At 39.2% G+C, this 21,925-nt stretch overlaps 1 protein-coding gene across 1 annotated transcript in view; it reads left to right on the plus strand.

Moving 5' to 3' along the window:
* The first annotated feature begins 1,923 nt into the window (after nucleotides 1–1,923).
* The window catches only part of bach2b (BTB and CNC homology 1, basic leucine zipper transcription factor 2b), a 106,822-nt gene continuing 86,820 nt past the window's right edge, over nucleotides 1,924–21,925 (plus strand). Inside the window, 2 exon segments of the mRNA XM_022211615.2 lie at nucleotides 1,924–2,355; nucleotides 20,175–20,317. Of these exon segments, the coding sequence (XP_022067307.2) occupies nucleotides 20,279–20,317 (39 nt within the window). The 5' untranslated portion in view covers nucleotides 1,924–2,355; nucleotides 20,175–20,278.

A 21,925-nucleotide genomic window follows, 5' to 3' on the forward strand; every position in this document is an offset into this window, starting at 1 on the left:
CCCATTTGTTTTGATACACATTTTATTTACAGTGTAGACCCACACTGTACAATAACAGTGATAATAAATGGGAAATGAATCGCATAATGAGGATAATTTTAAAACCTCAGCTTTGGTAAATAAGTAGTGGGCTAAATTGTGTTTCAGGTTTGCTTCTTGGCTTGTAAAATAAGAAATAAAACATCTGTAATAATATTTTTTTCAGTTTTGTTCAGACTTTGGACAGAAACTAAAGGTCAATATCAGAGGATCTTATGGTGCAAAAGGGTTCAAAAATATGAAAGGAAAGAATAATAAAGTATTTTAATATCAATTAAGAAAAATTGCAATAAGGAGGTTAAAATCTAAAGGCTGCATTATGGCGATAATATTTTAAAAAGGGGTCTAATAAATGAGAAAGAAAGCATTTCCCACCCTCTTGTTGATGAAGTCATGTGGTTCTACTGGTAAAACAAGTATAAATGCTGCAGGTAGTATTTGATTTAAATCTCTCTGCTCTTTTAAAAATGAGGGAATACGTATTTGTTGTTCCGACACACAGCAACAGATTGGATGTTATGGATGGAAGTGTGACTATATTAGAAATGATAACAGACATGAAGCGTTGAGTCATAAAAGCAGGAATTGCAAGCGATTTACCTTTTTGTTGAGTGCAAATACAGTTAATTCCAAAGCACACACTTCATGAAACGCTGTTTATCCTGCATTCAGTGTGATATTAATGTGGGCTGAGTGTAGAAACAAAGTGGGATGACCTGACGTTGCCTCGAGCGCTCACATTTTATCTTTATTTTGGTATGAAATAACTTTAAAATTGCGAAATTGAGAGGTTAAAATCCAAACAAATAACAAATGAGAAAACAGCTCCCACTGTCTACACTGCAAAAAATATGTAGTTTTGAAAAGCTTTTAAATGAAACAGTTTGCTGTTATTTCACAGATTTCCCCTGTTTTGGTAAATTACAGATGTCTTCATGAGTAAAATCACAAAAACCCATGAATTTACTTGTTTATCCTAAAATCAAAGAAGACATTCCACTTCAAAAAGCTTCTTTGTTATTGTTTTTTTACAGTATGTGACTGTGAAGTCGGCCTTACTTTACAAAAAATATCAGGTATAAATACTGTTCTCATTCATTAGTTTTTTTAAACATAATATTCCACCATTGTTTTGCACTCTTGTGACCACATTTTTACTTTTTATTCTTTTTCACTATTTATAAACCCTAAGAAAACTAGACAAAACTGTACTGTCAAAAATCTGTATTTCAAAAGCAATATTTGTTTATTTATTTAGTATGTGTGACTGTAAAATTAGAATGTTTTTCAGTTCTGAAATCAGCTGAAAATATATATATATTTAACAAATATTGGTATAATTTGAAAGAAAATAATATATTTAAAGGACTAAAAAAATAGTAAATAATTCTTTTTACTGTTATTTTTGTAATTATCCCTATCCTGGCAAATTCTCACATAGTGACAAGTTAAATCACAGCGTAAAAAAGGTATTAATTTACAGATTAGCCTTTAAAACAACAGGTAAAAAACATGAATAATGCCCTCATCCTTAATCTTTACAAATATTAGTTCTTTTACAGTATTTGACCCAAAAATATTAGTTTTCTTCATAAAATGAACATTTTGCCTCAATTATAGTGCTTCTTGGCTTGTAAAAAAAATGTCTTGTGTCATCTTTCACCGTCATATTCCCGCTGTGTGCAAAAACAGGGAGGAGGAAGGGGGAGTTTAGGGTGAGAGTAGTGGAGGAAGAGGGGGAGAGAAGGCAGGATAGGCAGCGAGCAGCAGGAGGAGGGAGGAGAGGAGGGATCTCAGCCAGCCGCCGGTGGAGCGATTCTCCAAAGCCGGCTGCGCAAAATCTCGGGAGTACGCGCGCGCTTCCCGGCGGCGCCAACGCCACGGCCGCGCGGGCGCTGACGATGTTGTGAATGAGGGGATGGAGTGACGTCAGCGGCCGAATGTCAACAATGTAGCGACGGAGAGAGTAGGCGTTCCAGTCGAGTGTAACAAACAGCGGAGACGGAGCGGCACGCCGCGCTGGATCAACACGCACACACGCACACACACACTTTACGCACGTACGGAGGCGCGCACACAGCAGAATCACAGACGCTCTTGTGTGTGTATTTTTTTTAATTTTTCTGTTGTTGTTGCAAATAATCATCATTACCGCGAGTGAGAAATAAGCGAGGTTGTGGAGGAGGAAGAAGAAGAAGTCACCTCTCTGCAGCCGGGAGGCTTTGAGGAAACGACAAAAGCGAGTCATCATGTGAAAGAACTTATGTGGGAAGCGGACAAAAGGAGCTGGAATACTAGCAGAATAGAAAGTAAAAGGTGAGTCCGGCCGTGCACGTTTCTTCTCCTCTCCCTTTTTTCCTGTCTATTGTTGATGCTCTTTACAAACCCCGAGTTGCAAACTTGCATAAGTGGCGCAGCGGTGGGCTTCAGCGAGATATGTGGAGCAAAAAAAAAAAACTTAAAGGAAAAAAAATCAGCCAAACCGCATGCATGAATCTTGAAAGCTTTGGCGTGTGGTGCGAATATTGAAGGGTGTAATGTGTTGGGGTGTGAACGCGGGTTCAGGAGTGAAACACAACTCAGTACCACATCCTGTTATGCTTTCAGTCAACGCGACCGTGTGCGCTCCCCCCTCCAGTTCTTTCTCTGTTTTTATATTTTGCAAAAAAAAGGAGATGGTTGATCCCGGAGGAGGGTCAGACTTGCCGCTGCTGCTCCTGCTGCTGCTGATACCAGCTCCAGAAACAGAAGCTGGCACTTGCAACGTCATTGAACGCCTCCCTCAGTCATTACATGTGAATCGAATCCATTTATCATTATTGTATTTGGAGCAGTAGTAGTAGTGGTAGTAGTAGCAGTCGTGCGCTTGGGGTTTATATCCTCTCCTCTTCCTCAATAATCTGCAGTGATCACACCTCCTCATTAAGGCACAAAAAACACAACAACGTCTAAATATTTGCTGTGTAAGGACGAGCCTTAGTTGCTCCGACAGCCAATGGAATCATCTCAATCCCCATCGCTCGACGGTGCCATATTTTCATTATCATTAACCCCTTGTGTTAAAATAGATCGGCAGCGAGCCTCCCACCTCCTCACTGAAAATAAATGAGCACATGTTTTTCTTCTTCTGCCTAAAAATCCATCACGTTTTTTTTTAAGGAAGCTGCGCCTTTTACGCACGGTCCTGCATTGTCATGTGAATGGATGCTGCAGTAGTGGCTTAGTCAGTCCCCGTCAGTCTTATTATGTAGGAGTCAGTGGTGAATTGTGGTGTGATGCAACCCGATGAAAATAACATTTTAGTGGAAATTTTGCTTTAATAAATACATTATTTGTGGAAAATCATTGCCTGAGTGCGCATTATGTCATGCGTAAAAATCTTGGATAGATCGATTTTTTTTATATTAAACGTCAGCCATGTGCGTTTTTTTGCTGCTTCAAGCCATCCAGCTTTGCTTTGTTCACTTTGTCACAGACGCGTGCGTCCGCACCGTGTGCACGCAGCTGGCTATCAGTAGTTTATTTCGGGGATAACTATTGTTTCATCGCCACGTGTTTCATTTGCGCCTGAAATCGTATCGTCGTGAAGCGGAGTGATGCTGCCATTAACGCGGTGATACAGCACTTTGAGGGGGAGCGGTGACAACATCCACGGCATCTCTTTGTCTGTTGGGCATCGCAGCATCACCCTGCGCTCTCCACCTCAACCGCTCCTGTCATGACGTGTCGCATTTCTGCTGCTACTCCTTTGAAACATTTACGAGAAAAAAGGACAAAAAAAACGTGTTGCGATTCCACTCTGCGGCGCTGCGGATGGATTCGGAATAGAGAGGAGGTGCAGGTGTGGTGTTGTGTAGTAATACTAGTAGTAAGATCTGTGTAATCAGCGTCGTGTATTTATTTTTTTTGACGTGAAAACACATTGCCACTGACATAGCTCTGCTTTCACAACACGTGCATGGCGGCGGCACTCATGCGCAGTTTTTACGCACGGAGCCTTTTGTTCTGTACAGTAGCCCCCGCTGCCTTTTTTTCCCCCGTCCTTTTCCCATGCAAAGCAATGCTCTGTTTTTGTGATGGTGGTGGGGGGAAGAGGAGGAGGAGGAGAGGAAAGGAGGGGAGGAGGGGGCGACTGTAAACCCCACAGTGACTCAGTCAGGCTTAAATGCCACTTCATCCAATCTGCCATCGCTTTATCTCCTGCTTGCATCACCACCGCCGTCGCCTGTTTTCTTTGTCCATCAGTGTAGAATAAGGAAAAGGCGTAAAATGATATAATACAGTACTTTGGCGTCATAAATAGTGAGTTCAGTAGACCGGCAATGATGCAGATCTCTCATATCAGTCAGCAAACGTTCCTATCAGCCAGAAATTCCAACTACGATCTGATCCCTTTTGTGCTCTTAACACGTGGAATTATATATAAGGATTTGTAAAAGCAGGCACTTCGTCACAGTGTGGTTTTTATCTCCCTGGAAACTCTGCATTTGCCTTCTTCTTTAACATCCATCTAGTCTCTATCTGTAGAAAATCATCTTTTTTTTAAAAAAAAAGTCTAATTCTGTAACAAATCAGACCAGAGCTACTGATTTCTGAAAGCAATATCACAAAAGCAATAAGATCCCCTTTACAATACGGTTCCAGTGGTGCCAAATGTGTGCAATTAAGCAATGAAAAACTGCAATAGCGTGTTTGCTTTTAATCAAGCCTCCCTCTGGATGATGCATTTTTGGGCATAAGATGAAATCCTAATTGTATAATCACAATATGATTCCAGTAAGCGGCAGTAGAAAGGATGGGACCAAATTGTTGCCCACTTATTGCATCACATGTTTTTGAATTCCCTTCTTCATTATGGTTAAAAAAAAAATGCAGCTTCAAAGTCAAAGCTGTTTCTGGAACAACATATGGTATGACATATATCCCCTCCTTTATTCTTAAAGGTTGTTACCACCTGCTAGAACATAGAGATAATACACTGGAATTAAATGATGTTGTGTCATACATTTCAACAAATAACTCCCTCATTTTGGGGAACAAGATGAATACAATTGACTGTATTTTTCAGCCATTTTTTCTGTTTTGATATGTCAGTTAAAGGGATGTTTGATGAATACATTTGATGGAAAAGCTGTTTATTTTTTATTTCAGTCACAATTTCAGTCAAACACTAGAATGAGTTTGTAAAAGAAGCATAAGAATAGACTAATTTGCTGAAATTGCATATATTCTAAGAAAAACAAGAGCGAAGAGTTGATTTCACTGTCTAACCCTGTTTAAAGTGTTCACCTTCCTCAGAAAAACCTGATTTGTTTAAAGCACACAGATTTGTTCTGGACTTTTGGAAAGCCTCCAAATGAAGGAAGCAAGACCCCACTGAAGTCCTTTAAAACATGAGTAATTGTTGGACCAACTAGCTGTCATTATATAACCTACATCTCTCCACTTGTGCATTTCTTGGGAACGTCTCTCAGCCTGAGTGAGGCTGTTTTTGGGGGGATCTTAACATAATGAGTCCCTCAGGGTTCCCAGACTACAGCTGAAATCCCACATGGCAACAAGATCCCTTCATGTGACCTTCCCGGCCCCCCTATCCCATCCACCCCCTTTTGTTTGGGCTTCTTTTCGTCGTGAACTGTAACATCCACGACTTCCCTCCTCCGCGTTTCTGCTGGTTGGTCGCAGTCGTTGCTTTGCGCGGCCGAAGTTTCCTATCAAGCTAATTAAAATGCTGATGACAGAAGAAGCTGCTGGTGCTCAAAAGTAACCAAGCACTTATGGGTTAATGATTCATAAAATTGCAGCTGGAGTAGGATGCAACGGGGCGATTTCTCGCTGTGATCGCAGATGAAATTTCTCCCGAAGACAATCCCAGCAGTCTGCGAGGATGCATCATTTTGATGTATGTGAAAAGAGACAGCAGAAGTGTAGCTTGAAAGGAGAGGAGAAACAAAAAGGCTCCTCGTCTTTGTCATAGATTGTCTCCTTTCTCGGCATCTTTAAAGTATTGTTTGCATCAGTGAAGATATTTGAGTAACCCCCAACAGCTCAGCCCAACATCCCAAGTCAGTGGCTTGGCTTGGAAAAAGAAAGGAGGGAAAAAAAAAAACATGTTCCCATAGCTCTCCCACGTCAGCACAAAGGCATGTTTGACTGGGCTGCTGCCAGTGTGAGGCGTAGATGGAACAGCACTGCTGGGAGAAATCTCAGATCCTGCACTTTACACCAAGAGCTATTGTTTCCCTTCTCTCCTTCTTTCTCTGCTGTGATGCCTCCTTCCCTTCCGTCATGGCATGGCTGCTCATTCTCGTCCTGCTGGCGTCCTCGGCAGCGCCGTGCACTGGTCTTGGCGTGTGAAATCAGACTGCATTATCCCGGCAGCTCACCATCAGTCTGTGCAGAGTCAGTGCCTGCCTGCCTGTCTGTCTGTCTGTCTGTCTGTCTGTCTGTCTGTCTGCGTGTTTGCTGCTCAGTGCACGCTCCTGCCAAGAAACTATCAAATACAAAAACACCGCAGGCAGTTTTCTAATTGTTCTGTTTTGGTTTTGTGTTTTTTTTTCCTTTCTTCTTTTGCTTGTGTTGCCTGTAAGAAATTATCAAGACGCGTAAATCACCCCGATAGTTGCGTCAAACCTGCCTGATGATCTCATGGCCTGGTCCTGCTGCCTCGAGCAGAGAGCTTCACCTTCTGAACTCTGCTAGCAGTCCACAAGTTCACAACTGTGCAAAACATAGCGATGTACATCTGGTCCTAATAGCTCTGGAATTAAAACACTGCAAGACGGGGAGGTTGAGTTGGTAATGAAGCAGTTTTGAAGAATGCAAAGTGGTGTTCAGTGAATGACGAGAAGACATTTAGTGCCGAATAAAGATCTGTTTGTATTGGACTAGTGCAGCACCACTACTACTACTTCTACTACTTCTGCTACTACTGGCAAAGTGGCGTGTGCTTTGCTGAGGTCTGCATAAAGCTTGCAGGTTCTGCCACATTTGGTTTTCTTCCATTCAGATTTCAGGCTGCAACTGTGTGCAGAGAAAAGCCTGAAGTAGTCTCAGCTGCAGGGAGAGCTTTGAGCACACAATGAACTTTACTCAGAGCAGTTTGTTGGATTTTTATGCATTTTTAGCAATGATTTGCAGAGCCTGAACTTTCATCATGAGCCACAGATTACTGAATATGCAGCATATCTGCGCAGAGAGAATTATCTGAGTAATAATTCATAATAACATTAATAAACTAGTTGAGATAAACCGCAAAATTACGAGCTTAAAGGAAGTGTTGTGATCAGAGGATTTCTTTATTCTGCACAGAACGCCTTCATTGTTGGCACCATTTTAAATTCATGGCTAAACTGACATTTTAAAGTAGTTGAAATTCTCACTTAAATCTTGAGAAATTCAATGAATTATTCTCATTTTCTTCAGAACCAGAGCTTTCTGAATTAATTTCAATCTTCTTAACACCTCCTTGGTTTTCCACTTGATTTTTCCACTTGAAAATTGTTACTTCCATATTTATCTTTTTTATTCTCGAATTACAAGAATGGATTTGAGATCAATTTATTCTTGAAATAAAATTTGAAATCAGAGTTCTTTTATTTCTCACCTGGAATTCTTAGTGAGAAATCTCATTGTCTTAATGTATTATTTTTAATAGCTGCCACAATTAGAAACAAAAGTTCAATGTCCGACTTATTGAATTTTTGAAAATTATTTTAAGTTCCTCTTTTTTGTTTGTTTCTTATTGTCATGGAATTACATCATCTTCAATATAAGATAGAAATGATTTTCCATTCTGTCAGTTCCTCCTTTAATTTCCAAATTCAAAACAAAAACTAATTGTCAGTCTAATTTAATCTAATTTTCTTCTTACAGTATATTAATTTTTCAACTCGCTTGTCTCCACATGTCCTTGACTTGTTCAAAATTCTGGAAATAAAACAAAAACAAAAGAAACAATTTTTTTTTTCAGAGTTTAATTTAAACATTTTAAATTTAATATCTTTCCATCAATGTGTTTTAACTGATTTCTGATTGGCTTGTATTCTAAATTAAATTACATTAAATTTATTATTCAATTAAAATGTCAACGTTTGGTTAGAATTATGACTTTTATCTCAATTTTGGGACTTGTCATTTTAGTTTAAAGATGTTAAAATTCAACTCAGAATTCTGTCTTCTCTTAAATATTTCATTTCAGAATTTAACACAGATATATTTAGAAATCTGAGGGGAAAAAAAGAAAATGTTTGTTCCATGTGCAACAATTAGAATATTACAGACCTTAAATCTTATAAAATATGTAAAGTTTCTTTACATATTTTATTTAGCTTAATTCTGGCAATTTTCTTGGATATAATGTCTGTTTTCAATTTCTAAGCTAGCACTCGGGATTCAAAAACTTATTCTGAATTCTCATTTCTTTTCTTTTCCCATGTTCCTGTCTGTCTTTTATACGTTTCTGTGCTGTCACACGGACACTTCAGTTGTGAAATTTGCCACTGGAGGCGCCTAGCTCGATTAAAAATAGCTATGAGACTTAAGCATGTGTTCGGCTTGTTTCTGAGCATGCTCCTGACGCACACACACCCCGCGCTGTGTGAAACCTACGCCTCCATATTTAAAGGAGGCCTTTGATGGAGCTTTTTGCATGTTGTTTTTGAATTCCACTGACTTGTGTGTGGTCTTTCTTTTTTTGTTTCTCTCCAAGCGTCACAGAATGTGAGTGACATGCGTGTTACAGTGGTTCTCCCCCCTCCCCTGGGCTCAGTGAGAAAATGGCGGCCAAAGAGCCTCATCAAGTGCTTTCGCTGTGTCTAGATATTCACCTTGGTAACGGTATCGGTGCCATTATCACGGCATCTAGGAAGTCTCGCTCCTCCATGCATTCATGCTGGGTTTTCTTAGGGTTGGTAGGTTATTCATGATAAACAGCGTTGTCTGTGTGGTCCCCAGAGCCCACCCCCCTGCTGCCACCAAAGAAATGATACGCATACCATATCAAATTAGAGCCGTTTGCTGTGAAAACGAGGCGGTGTACACACAGTGTGTCTCTGGGGTTAGGCCTCGTCTGAGTTCTCCTGGGGAAGCGCAGTAGCAGCTCAATTTTAAGTTCTCTTCTGGTCTGTCATGGCTTTTCTTTCTGCAGCTGCTGAGTCACAAGCTCCTGCTGACCAGCCACCTCTAATCACACGTATAGGCTTCATCTTATACTGTCAATCTGCGGGCTCATTAGGATGTTCTTCGCGGTGTACCTAGAAGGTGTAACAGCCAAATTGCGATTTCATTTCTGCAGGCCGTATTTCTAGTTGACAAAACAATTTCAGTCTGAGCTCCGGTCGTGTCACATGAACTTCATGATCAGATGGAGATTCTTTCCAAGATCAAGAGCATCAGTGCATGTTTTTTAAAGGCAACATGGATGAGAAATCCTTTATTTATATTTCTGCAGTTCAGTCACAACTGTGCATGAAGATCATGTGATATAATCAGTGAAACCGCTCACCAAACATGAACTTTAAAACGTCACCACAGTTTAAGCATTTACTTCTTCCTGAAAACCTCCAGTAGATGTCTGAACATATGATTGTCTTGATAGCAATACTGATTTGAGCAGATATTTTTAACCACAAGCCCAGTCTGTGTTCGATATAAAAGAAAAAAATCATGTTGCGCAGTTTGGTTACCATAACAACATAAATGACAAATATCATAACACATATAAACTAAAGTTTGAAGAGACTACATAACTTCCAATAAAAGCTGAAATTATAAGAAAAAATCTGCACCAAAATCTAAATATTAGATTCAATATCAATAAATTTTCCACGAAATTTCATTGAAATATTGAGCTCAATTGCTAATTAACCAATTTACCAACCCTGTAAAATACCATTGCTATGCTTTTATAAATACAAAAAATGAAATAATCTGCGTATATAATAAGAGTAAATTAAGGCAAAAGTAAAACAGACTGCCTCTGTTTACCTCTAAGCTGATGTAAATCTTCATCTCCTGCTTTTTCCAGTCAGAAAACTTCTTCTATTTTTAGTTAAACTCGCCCTAACATCCTCACCACATGTGCATCTGACAGAATGAAAGTATTGACTGTTGGTTGCAAGCTTTGTGCTTCTACATATAAGGATTCCCAAGTAGATAACATTAGAACGAGAAGCGTTGGTTTTGGCTCGACTGTCCCCCTTTACGCACAGGCAGAAGAATGCTGCTGTGTGCTTCTTCCTCTGAAGACTGAGGTCATATCCTTCTATGTGACACTCTTTTGTTCTGCTCACAGACATCGCAGGCTACACTGCAAGGGTGAAAAAACCTGCTTGATTCGCTGCAGTCATCACCGTTTCTTTGCTCTTGCTGAGTTATTGGTGTAAAACTCATTACTGTGTGTGAATATGACGGTATGTCGCCAACAACTGAGTATTTATGGTGCCTCTTTATAACCCAGACAGACTTCTGAATGCAGCAGGAATGGCTGAGTGTCAGTGAACAAATGAGAAATTACCATATAATGTTTAAAAAAAATGTACTATTGTAATAACAGCAAAATAGTTTAAGACTATGAAATTTTGGAAAAAGTGTTTTAAACAGAGATTTAAATCTAGAAAGTTCTTGATCTTGTTCAGCATGTCATTTCAGACACAGTGGTCTTGACTCCAAAGTCTCTTCTGTTTTTTAGCCTCAACCAGGAATTACTAACAGACCTCTGCCAGAGGATCTCAGTCTGTATTCAGGCTCTTAAGGGATTAACACGTCGGAGATGTAATTAGGGGCTAACCCCAAGAGTGCTGTTAAGGTAATCATTCAAACTTTAAAACCAGGTCTAGCAGGTAACTAGTAAATGTATGCTAAAATTAGCATTGTATGGATCCTTTTATTGGATTTAGTGAAGATGCTTTGCTACAGCATCCTGGACCAGTTGAAGTTTTGAGAGGTTAAAACTGGAAGACAGCAAATTAGGGTCTATTTTTTGTTATATTTCAAAGGTGAAAGAAGCAAAATTGAAAAAATGACTTCATCTTGCAGTCAAAAAATTGCATTTTTGGTGATAGACAACACCTGAATTCTTGCAGAATCGTAAGTGGGAGGAGATTGGAAGAGTTTGATCCTGTGATAATAATGGTAACCTGTAATGGAAACTTTGATAAGACATCTGTGAGGCAATTTTGGATTTTCCCCACCTGAGAAATAGATGTGAGTCATCTGCATGAAAATTGAAATTGCTATGGTGCTTCTGGAAGATTTGACCTAGAGGTAGTATAAAAATTGACAATTGTAAAGGACCGAGGATTGAGCCTTGAGGCACTCCATAAGTGAACTGAGAAGTGGAGCAATTACACTTACTGATGGTGACACAGAATTTCCTACTAGAGACACTGGAATAACACCAATCTAAAGGTGATATGCCTCCCCAGTCAATTATGTCAGAAATCGCAATAAAATCTAATGGTGTGGACTGTAAAGCGGGAAATTGCACAATTCCCCGATTTAAGCAGTCGTAGTGAACTTATTCCTTTTCAATTCAATTCAGTTTTTTAATCTAGTATGAATTAAAAATCAAAAAAATAGCACCTGTTCATGAAGATCATGTGTCATAATCGAAAGAAGGTCCAAACAAGTTATTAAATGGCCCTTGTTTCATATGGAAGAGATTTGCTATTGTTTTATCTTGTGTGTTATGTAGATATCTGTATTCGAAATTTTAGTTTTGTTGGTATGACATATTTTCTTTAATTGTTTGAGATTTGTGATTGACTTTTGGTAGCTAACTTTGAGAAATTCGCATATGCTTTTTTAATAAAAGCCTGTTTTTTTTTTTAGTTTACCATAGGATTGTTAGAGCACACGTCCCATAAGTTAGCGAAAGAGAATATTTTAGAGATAAAATACATATATATGGTTGAGGGACAATGGTATGAGACATTTAGATCCATTGTGAAAATTGGAAGTCTACATATGTGGACACCTCCCCTAATATTTGCACACGAGCTTTTGATACTTAGCTATTGTTGCTGATCAGTTCTATGGGTAAATTTGATCTTTACCAAAAAAAAGGGTTTAAATTATTTAAATTCCAAGCGTTTTATTCTGCACTATCCATTCATGTCTGTAGTTACTGCTTTTGGTGATAAAGTTAAAATTAAAACGTATTTCCTTGAACATATCTTTCAAAAATATACAAAAATATGACGTTATGGGAAATGCTTTTATTCTTACTCCTCTCCCGTATTAATATCAGGTTCAAAATCCAGGTCTCACTTTTTTTTCTTTTTTCTTTTGCACATCTCACCTTCAGCATCAGTTTCAGATTCCTCACTTTCACTGCCAAGAATCATGCTCAGTGTTTTCCGATCAGTCTTACTGAGTTACAGTGGCTTTGTAGTCACTGGCTGAAATTTAAACCATTAGTTGTACAGGGCCAGAATGAAGCCAGTTCCCATCTTGCTAGAGGGCTGGACGTTTCCTGCCAAGGTCATTTTGCCCCCCCATCCCCCTCCCCCTCCCTCCTTTACCTACACCTCCCTCTGTGTGCTGCGGGTCGATGGGAAAAAGAAGTGGAGCTCAGTCGAGCATGGTGGAAGGTATTTCAAACAATCAGCGGATTCCTGGTACATGGAGTGAGATCATTGTTTCAGCTAAGGAGGGGAGGGAGGGAGGGAGGGAGCAGGGATGACCCCACCGGCAGGACGCTGTCCTCCGTCCACCAGAGCTGCTCAGTTATCGCTCTGAACTCAGAGGTGACACCGGCCGTGGCAGAGGTCACGATTCCTCCCCGCGTGGATTTATTTGTACTGCTTTGCACATCAGAGACACCCTGCAAAAACAAAACACTCCCATTGTGTGCATTAGGCGTGTTAACATGGAGCTCTGACATTTGCAGCTCATGGAATAAATAGAAAATAATAAGCATGCTTCTCTGTCTCTCAGTGTCAGGAAAGAGCTATTGATGATTCAGTACACGCAACAATTTGATTTCTTGTTTGTTTCTGTGAGTTCTCATATTAGAGCCGACAGCGTCTCATGTTCATGCCATCATTAGAGCTGCGTGGTTTTGAACCTGGCGATTACACAAGAGCATGAACTGCACAACATCCACCTTACGACAGTTCACGCAAAATACAGGGAAACGCATCCCTCACTTGACCCAAATGCTTTCAGTCACACAGATATTTCCGTTTTTATTTGTCCTGTTTTGATGTCTTTGGGATTTCTGCCAATTTAATGAAGATGCAATTGAATAATTAAGTATTTCAAAATTGCTCTTTAAGTGTGGGTAATTTTTAAACCAGCAGAGCTGCAATTTAATATATCTGACAGCCACTGCCAGCAAATCTACTCAGCTGCAGCTAATTAATATGAATTTAGTCTCCAAATTGAGTACATGTACATGTTTCTGGCACTCACAGAATTGAAAGCTGACATTTTAAGAATAGAAGCAACATCTTTTCAACAAACACTCCTCCTATTCCTATTATGTTTTATTCTCTGAGCAAAAACTGCTCGGAATCTGTATTTTCTTGTCCTAAACACTCCAACAAAATTTATCTGAACTTTCATATTTATGGCATCAGCACAGAGATGTAGCACTCTTTTAGACATATAGCTTTATTTTTCCACCATCCAGACATCATCAGCAACTGTGTCTTTATTATTGTACATAGATAGTGCAGCTGAACTGAACTCAGAACCTGCAGTACAGTAGTGAGTCTTCTGATCTTTATCACTTATCCCATCGTATCATTTCCTTATAGCTGCTTGGTAGCGGATAGCATGCTAGCTGTCAAATGAGCTGGTAAATTATGTTTAATAATGTGAAGAGAAGGTTTAAATTTCCCAGTTAAACTATTAAACATATATCATTGTTTTAAGCGCACTGTCTTCATAGTTTTGTGGTTTAAAAAAAAATCATTGGGTACTGTGAAGCATTTCACCGCAAACTAAGAAGCTAGCGCTACCTTGAGGGGCTGTTCTTTGTCAAGATATTATTAACAACACTTTGGATTAATTTTCTTCAGTAAATAATGACTGTTGAGACAAATGCTACACCATTAATTTGTTTATTAATGTTAAATAATAAATGAAACTAGCTTAGCATACCTTTCAAACCATCGAGTACACTCATGTACAATTAAGTCATGTGAGCTGCTGATAATTGTTTAAAACTTTACGGAATGCCAAAATTTGTAGAAAATGATTGTGATTTAGATAGAAAATGTAGTATTTTTTTAAACTTAAAGCTCCTATAGAATTAAAAGCTGATATTTTAAATATAATTCTGCAGAAACAGACTCTAAACTTCTTCTGTAGAAAGTAATTTCAATAAATAACGCTAATGAAGACAGAAATCTTCAAAGCACAATCCAAAACTGTCTGTATGCATAAATACCACTAGAGCTGAGTGAGTTTTTTTATTTTTTTTTTGATGAGGGAAACTAACCCTGTAACGAGTGCATGCATTTGGAGGCACTTTTACAGTAAACCGAATCTTCATTGACGTTGCCAAGGCAGTGGAGTGTAAAAGAACAAAGTGCGTTCAGCGTGCGGTTTGGTAAAGAAGTGCAGCTGTAAAGGAGCTTGCGTCGGGTAGGAGAGGAGGCTTTCTGGGGAGGGGGGCATCCTGTGAGACCAGCACAGGTGGTTGGTGTAGTGGTGGGAGGGAATGGGGAGGCTGTGGGCGTGGAAGTGCAGTAATGTGCCCACTTCCTGCACCGAGCCCCCGTGCTGCACTGTAAACCTGTAAGCTTACAACGAGATCAGCAGGATTTGCTGTCGGTGGCTTTTTGCCATTTCACAGCAGGCAGCCATAGGACGAGATCCTGTCTGTGCACTTAGTGGCCCACCGTTGCCTCGTACTTTTCCTCATGATGGCCTTTTTTTCCAATCATGGCACAGGAGAAGGGAGCGAGAAGGGGGGGAGGGGAGAATTAATTGTACAGTGAGGGAAAGCTGTGAGTTGGAAGCATAAAACTGAGAGCGTGACGTTCACCACAATGGGTTTTCCGTTTGTTGCACACAGATGTGGAATGGAAAACATGAAAGCCTATGTGTTGGGTTAAATCCATAAGTACTGCCCTTCCTATGGGGTAGTGATCTGAATGTGGATACATATCAGCCAGGTTTCTGCTGAACCCATAAAATCCATACACCAGCGCACAAGGGCATGTTCACAGTCTTCATGCTGATCGTAGTCCAGTCATGCTTTGAGAAGATCCTCCATGTCAGCTGTATTGTAGGTCTTTCTGGGCATCAGTAGACTGCATATTGTTTCACAGATATTGGATTTGTTGCCGTATTAAAGTATTCTGAGGTTGTATTCAGTGCCAACTTTGGATGATCCGTGTTTCAAGTAGTTACTTCCACAGGACATGTTTTTACTTTTTTGTGTAAAAACTCTGCCCGCATACAGTTTGCCGTTGCAATAGCTATTTTTGGTGACGTTTAGGGAAGATTGTGGTCAGGTTTAATTCAGTAAAAGCCCTGTAATGCTTTAAAACCGGATGTGGAAGATGTACTTAAATGTTGTATTTAAGGAGAAGTATTAGTGTAGAAGTGTTCTGTTACAAGTTAAAATCATGCGTTTAAATTCAAATTTAAGTAAAAGTACAAAAGTTTTAGCATAAAAATACACTTATAGTGCCACAACTAAAAGTCCTCTTAATGCAAAAGAAGTCACGTTTGTCACTTTAATATTAAAGCTAACAAAACTGCTTTAACTACTTATCGTAGTTTAACTGCTAATTAGCTTGGGAGTTTCCCCACGAGGATCAATAAAGTTTTATCTTAATCTGTAATATTACATTATGATTTATATGTTTATGTTCTTTTTAAATCTGCGAGTAACTACACCTGAAGTTAACAAAAAGCTATCGTGGAGTAGAAAGTGCAATATTTGCCTCTGGATTGTACTGGAGTAGAAGTGTAAAGTAGCAGAAAATGTAAAATTAAAATGTACAGCACTTGAGGCAAAACTTTTCACCACTCCTGGATGTGCGATGAATCTATATTTTCCCAAATTCCTGCCGATTTTGATACGTCACAAATGTGGCACGTCATTCATTAAAAAAATTATGTAGAATAAACCTATTTCAATGTGTTTTAGTGTTAAAGCTAGAGTAGAGTTAAATGCATTATTTTAAAAGCTGATTTTCTTAACTGCCTGTTTGCATTTTAATAAACCAATACCTCGCAGGACTATTAATAGGTGTCAGACTTGCTCATCCCATCATTCTGTCCCTTGTTAGGAGGGAGAATGTAACCCAAAGCAACTGGAGGAAATGACCTCAGGGCACCGAGTTTATGGGTGGATGGCGGATGTTGACATCTGATAGCCTGCCATTCTTCATTCTTGCAAAACCTGTAGTAAAAAAAGGCGTTTTAACTAGAGTGACATCCAGAGAGGATAAATTATGGCAACAAACGGCAAAAAAAAGTTTGAGCCCTGATGTGTTCGCTTAACCGGGAACCGGCCGTCGGTGTGATTCGAGTTCACGGTCAGTTCAGTGGGTGTCCACTTGTGTCTCCCTCTGGTCTGCAGTGAGTAAGCACAGTCTTGTTGTGTACCTGCAGCGGTCACATGCTCCCCTGCGGTGTCATTAAGGACAGATGGTGAAAGGTCAACCAGGCAGAGCTGTGGACGGTCCAATGTTGATACTGAGTCACAAGATTTGCGTCAGCCGGGCATGTCAAAACAGCACAGAGGAGGCGCCTGTCAGCCCCGCTACCTGCCTCTGACTTTTACACCAGTTTCCCACAGCTTTTAGATATGATCTTAAAGTGATTATGATAAAACTTCCTCATGAGAATTTAGTTCTGCTTGTTTCTGGGAGTTGGATCTTGGTTTCAGTGGTTTGACACCACATCATAACTTTTTGCAGAGCTGATTGGCTGCTTGCAGTCAGGCAATTTTGAAGCGTTCGTAGCTGCTTATCAGCATCTATTTGAGCATGTGTGTTTGAACTCTTTGTTTTCTTCCAGGTGTGTGTGTTAATGCACATTTGCGTTCTATTTTGTAACTTTTGCATGCACAGTTGTCTGTATCCGTCATTATTTTCATTATAAAGTAAAGCTACTACTGCTACTGCTTCGGCACTAAATAATAATGCTAAATCAGGTAATTTTTAAAGAGCAATAATGAATCTGATTATTAATTGTTTAATCTATATATTGAATTCAAATGAATATAAAATACTAAGAAAAATATCAAGCCAGACTCAAAAAATACTTTTTTAAATTTCAGAAATCTTAGTCATGTTTTTTGACTTTAATTAGTTAATTGAGTATATTTAATTGATTATTGAAGTGACTTTATTTCACTAATCTATTTTGCAGTCTTGTCCTGTAGAAGTTTGTTTTATGAGGAATGTAGAGCTCAATGTTTACTTAGTTGAAAGGGGATAATCAGCCACTATTTTGATAACCGATTAATTTTTTTCAGTTTTTATAGCTTCTGGAGTGTTTGGATATGCTGCTATTTTCCCCTCAAATCTGATTGTTGTTAAGATATAAACAAGAAGGACATTTTCACGATTGGCTTTTTAAAAAAAATAAAGGCGACAGTAATTGGCAGGTTGGTAGATGCACTAACTTTTTGACTTAATTATTACTCCATTTTCAATTTATGTTGCGAAACAGATTGCACGTGATCACAAATGAAACAAAATTAAATATAAAAATTTTCTAAAGCTCTATCTCAAACATTTCTGAGGCAAACTTCTCAAGCATGAAAAAAGTTTCTGATTAAAGAAGTAAACAGGATTATAAACCTGACATGTGGAGCAATCCTTTGATATCAGATTAGTTTTGATTTGCACATCATATATATTAAATATATATTCAGTTGGTGAGCTGTTTGTTATATCCGCCTTCTTTAGATTTAATTACATTTTATTTTGATCTTGTTTTGCAAATCTTTTGGTGCCCCATCAGTTCTTCCCTAATCCCTGATGTTAATATTTATTTATAGAATGTTCTAATTAGACACAACCAGTATTGAATAATAATAAATTATCAGTGTTTAAATTCCAATTTTCAAAGATTACAGTACAGATCACCACTGTCCTAAACACACAGCTAACTTAAAAGTCAAAATCAACGACATAAAAAAGAGAATGTGCACTTTTGTTTATCACAGCCACAAAAGAAAAAAAAGAAGTTCATCTCTCTGGGAGAAAGTGTTGCATGTGTTTAAGGTCCAGTTACAGAGGTTTTCCAATAAAAGGCAGCGAAGAAGAAAGGTTGAGAGACAAAGGGAGAGTTAGTGAGAGTGGAGATCAATCGCGGTGGCTGCATGAAAGGCTGCTGCAGCGGCCATTTAGATGGATTACAGTAGCGGAGCTTGGCTTTCATCTCGCTCAGGGATTGTGTCTGGAGGGGAAGGAAGCAAATTGGTTCTCATCATGCTTAGCAAGTGCTGCTCAGTCTGATTCTAATAGCTGAATCTGTTTGAACACCGTGATGTATATTTCTTCAGCCTGATATACAAGAGGAGCATTAATGTGCTGCTCTTGAAGGCGGCTATCAGTGACAGACCAGAAACGGGCTAATCTGTCATTCTCTGCTCTGTACATTCTCCTAAATGCGATTCATCAGTTTGCTGCACCAACCATTATGATGAGACAAACGCACAGCTGTTGGGTTTTTTATCAGTTGATTCTGGTGGCAGAAAAGAAAGATTTCACAGCTGATTTAAATGTGAAAGTGAAAGATTTCAGACAGACAATGTGCCGTTAGCTCTCACCACGTTACACTCAGGACTGCTTGTACTGCCTATGGAGTTCAGCTACTCTGTGATAGCTGTGACTCTTTGGTTAATCTGTTCTGTCAGAAACATCCAGCAGAGTCCGTGTGCAGTTCTACTTGTTCCTTAGGTTTTAGGAATCCTTAAGAAATGTTTCAGAGCCAGACAACATGAGGCAGATGATTCTACAAAAAGTTACGAATGAGTTGATTTGATTTTAAAACTGAGATGTGTGGAAGTAGCTAATGATTGGCTTTATTATCAAATCAACTATCTTTGGAAATAAAAAAGTGGGTTAATTTGAAATGGCTTTTGTTTAATGCAATTTTATAGGTATTCAGGCTGTAAAATGTTGAATAGTTTGTAAGTTCTTGGTTTTGCAGTACAAAAACTCAAAGATATTACATTTTCAATGACTTGATGTCTGTTTTAAGAAATTAAAAAGTTTGCATTTATGCTGCATGAATGAAAAAACAGTAATCAAATGGTCATTTTCTGTGCAATCTGTAAGCTGCTGTAACTTTGTCAGAGATGGTAAGAGAAGTAATATGTTTACCTATTTAAGCGCAAAGACAGTGACCTGAGGGTTTTGGCAGAATCTGGGAAAAAAAAAAGACCAGAAAACTTTAGATACAGTTATGTGTCCTATAAAAATCCTGGCAATGAACAGTGAGTATTAAGGAAATTGTACTGCAAAAAAAATTGAAGTACAATAAAAACATTTTTTAATTTTATTAAACTTAAATTGAACAGATTGTAAATGTAGATCACCTCGTTGGCTGTTTCCATGACTTCCAACAGCATTTCGAGTTCCTTCTTTAGCAAATTCCACCTAGAACTGAACAAACTCTCTTGGATTTATTGTTGCTGTTAAATCAAACTACAGTTTCAAAAATCATGAACAAGCTTTCACACCTCAGCTTCAGTCTGTCCGATTGAAGCTTCATGTGTCTTGTCTTTACTTTAACAAAAAACTTAGGAACAGGAACTTTTTTTTTGTCCTTTTATTGCTGTTTTTGTTTTAAGAATATGCAGGAAAACCTGTGCTGAAAACTACAGATTTTTAAAAATATTTTCACTGGTTTGTCTTCATTACAGTTAATTTTGATTTTATAAAAACCTGACTTCAATGAGATTTCACGACTTTTTAATTTTGTACTTTTATGTTTCTTGTATAAAGCTGTTTTTTTTAAAAATGTTATAAGAAACGTGAATTTTCTTATAAGTTAAAAATGTGCAATTATCTCATAGATTGTTCTGTCTCAAGTCTGTTCGGACTCCTTCCATGTGAAAGATGTCTGACGTGACGTTGGTGCACATGTTAGCTTTCCTGTGAGTAAAAGATGAGTAACTGTGGATGATAGGAGGGCCTGTGTTCACGCTGCAGGGACGCCCTCCCCGTGCTCCACCGACCTGCCAATCATCTATCTGACCTCGCATCTTTCTGACTGATAAGTGATGTAGATGTGTCCGCGCGCTACTCGTGGATAAATGATCACTAATCAGCCCCCGAAGATGAAGGACAAATCTGTAAGTAGAACTAACACCGCACTTACTCCAACTTTTGCTTTTACATGTCAAAACAATATTTTCTGTTGGCAGGAAGGCTGTTTTTTCCTGTTGTGGTTAGACTGTGTGAAGCCGAGGCAAACATTTGTCACAGTGACACACACACAAACAAAAGTTCAGACTGCGCTGTTGTCTGATTGTTTACATTCATAATCTATCTGTGTTTAAAATGAAGTCGATATTTCATCAGCTCAGCAGCAACAAAGCTCACACGCCTTGCCTTTTAATTTCTTTCTGCTGTGAAAAACGAATATATTTGGAGTCATTAATCTTCCTTTAAATGAGATCATTCGGAGGCTCGGTGACTCAGATGGTGTTGCCTATATGTTGTCGAACAACAGGAGAAAACCACATAGTTCGAAACTAATAAATTCTTGACAATGTTCGCATTTCCATTTATAACTAACTGTTGCAAAGGAAACAAAGCTTCCTTCTCTGACTTCCTTTGCAGGTGCTAGAGTAGCGGCTGTAGTAGCCTTGATAATGATGATTAATCCAACTTTCTCTCCATTGGTAGTGTCAGTCTTTCAACAAACCTCGTAATTATTGCCAACTCCACTGACTCACTTTCAGAATAACAAACCTACACTTTAACCCTTTCTGGCTAAGAATAGATCCAGGCTACATATTCCACTGAATTAACGCTTGCTAAAGGGAAACTATAACTCTCTTTAAGTGCCATGTTGGTCACAGCTCTCACGTGTTTTGCATGTGTACATAAAGTCACAACTCTTAACTCAGCTTTTCTTAATAGCCTTCGAGCAAACACAAAGGCGTCCTTTTGTCCTGGAGCTGTCAGTGTCATAGCCAGAGTTTGTGGCTTAGTGTAAGTAAGTGGAGGTAAAGCCGCTGTAGTAGGAGTACAAGTTGTCAGAGCGCTCAGCCCAGACCACGTGGAGCACTGGCATCTGTGTGTCACACCCTGAGACCAGCTCAGCGTGGATACTTTTACTTTTGGCGGCTGTGGCATGCTGCGCTGGCCTCGTACGAGCCCCGGGCCTCCCACCGTTGAACAGGTTTGACTGAGAGTAAAGCTGAAATCAAAAAGCTCGACATGTCCTTGGTGTTTGGTTTGACTTGTGCCCCTAATTGGCTGACGTAAATCCAAAAACTGGATGGTCAGACCAACATCTTGCTCCCTGCCACGAGTGTGTAACTGTGGGTTTTTGAATGGATGAACTGAGTACAAGTGAATCCCTTTAAATGGAGCCAGTATGAGGACTTTTAATTGTCATTTAGGCTGTTTTTCTCTTTCATTCGGCTCGACTGCACATGCGGAAAACAAAAAGTAGAACTAAAACTAGTTTTTTACTGTGTATGAATTCACTCTCAACGGTCTAGGAGGCAGTTTTGAGGCCACGACTATATGCATTAAACTTGACTCTTAACTCCATACCATACAGACTGCTAATCCACATCTGGATCCATTAAAGCCAGATAGCTAAAACGAACTGGCCCTCCTCCTCCTCCTCCTCCTCCTCCTCCTCCTCTTCTCTCCACAATATGGCACGGACACAGCTCTGACTCAGCAGGTGTTTCACAGCAGACATTTTGGCTTGCCACAGCAGG

Source organism: Acanthochromis polyacanthus, chromosome 16, assembly GCF_021347895.1.
Source record: "Acanthochromis polyacanthus isolate Apoly-LR-REF ecotype Palm Island chromosome 16, KAUST_Apoly_ChrSc, whole genome shotgun sequence".
Lineage (NCBI taxonomy): Eukaryota > Metazoa > Chordata > Actinopteri > Pomacentridae > Acanthochromis > Acanthochromis polyacanthus.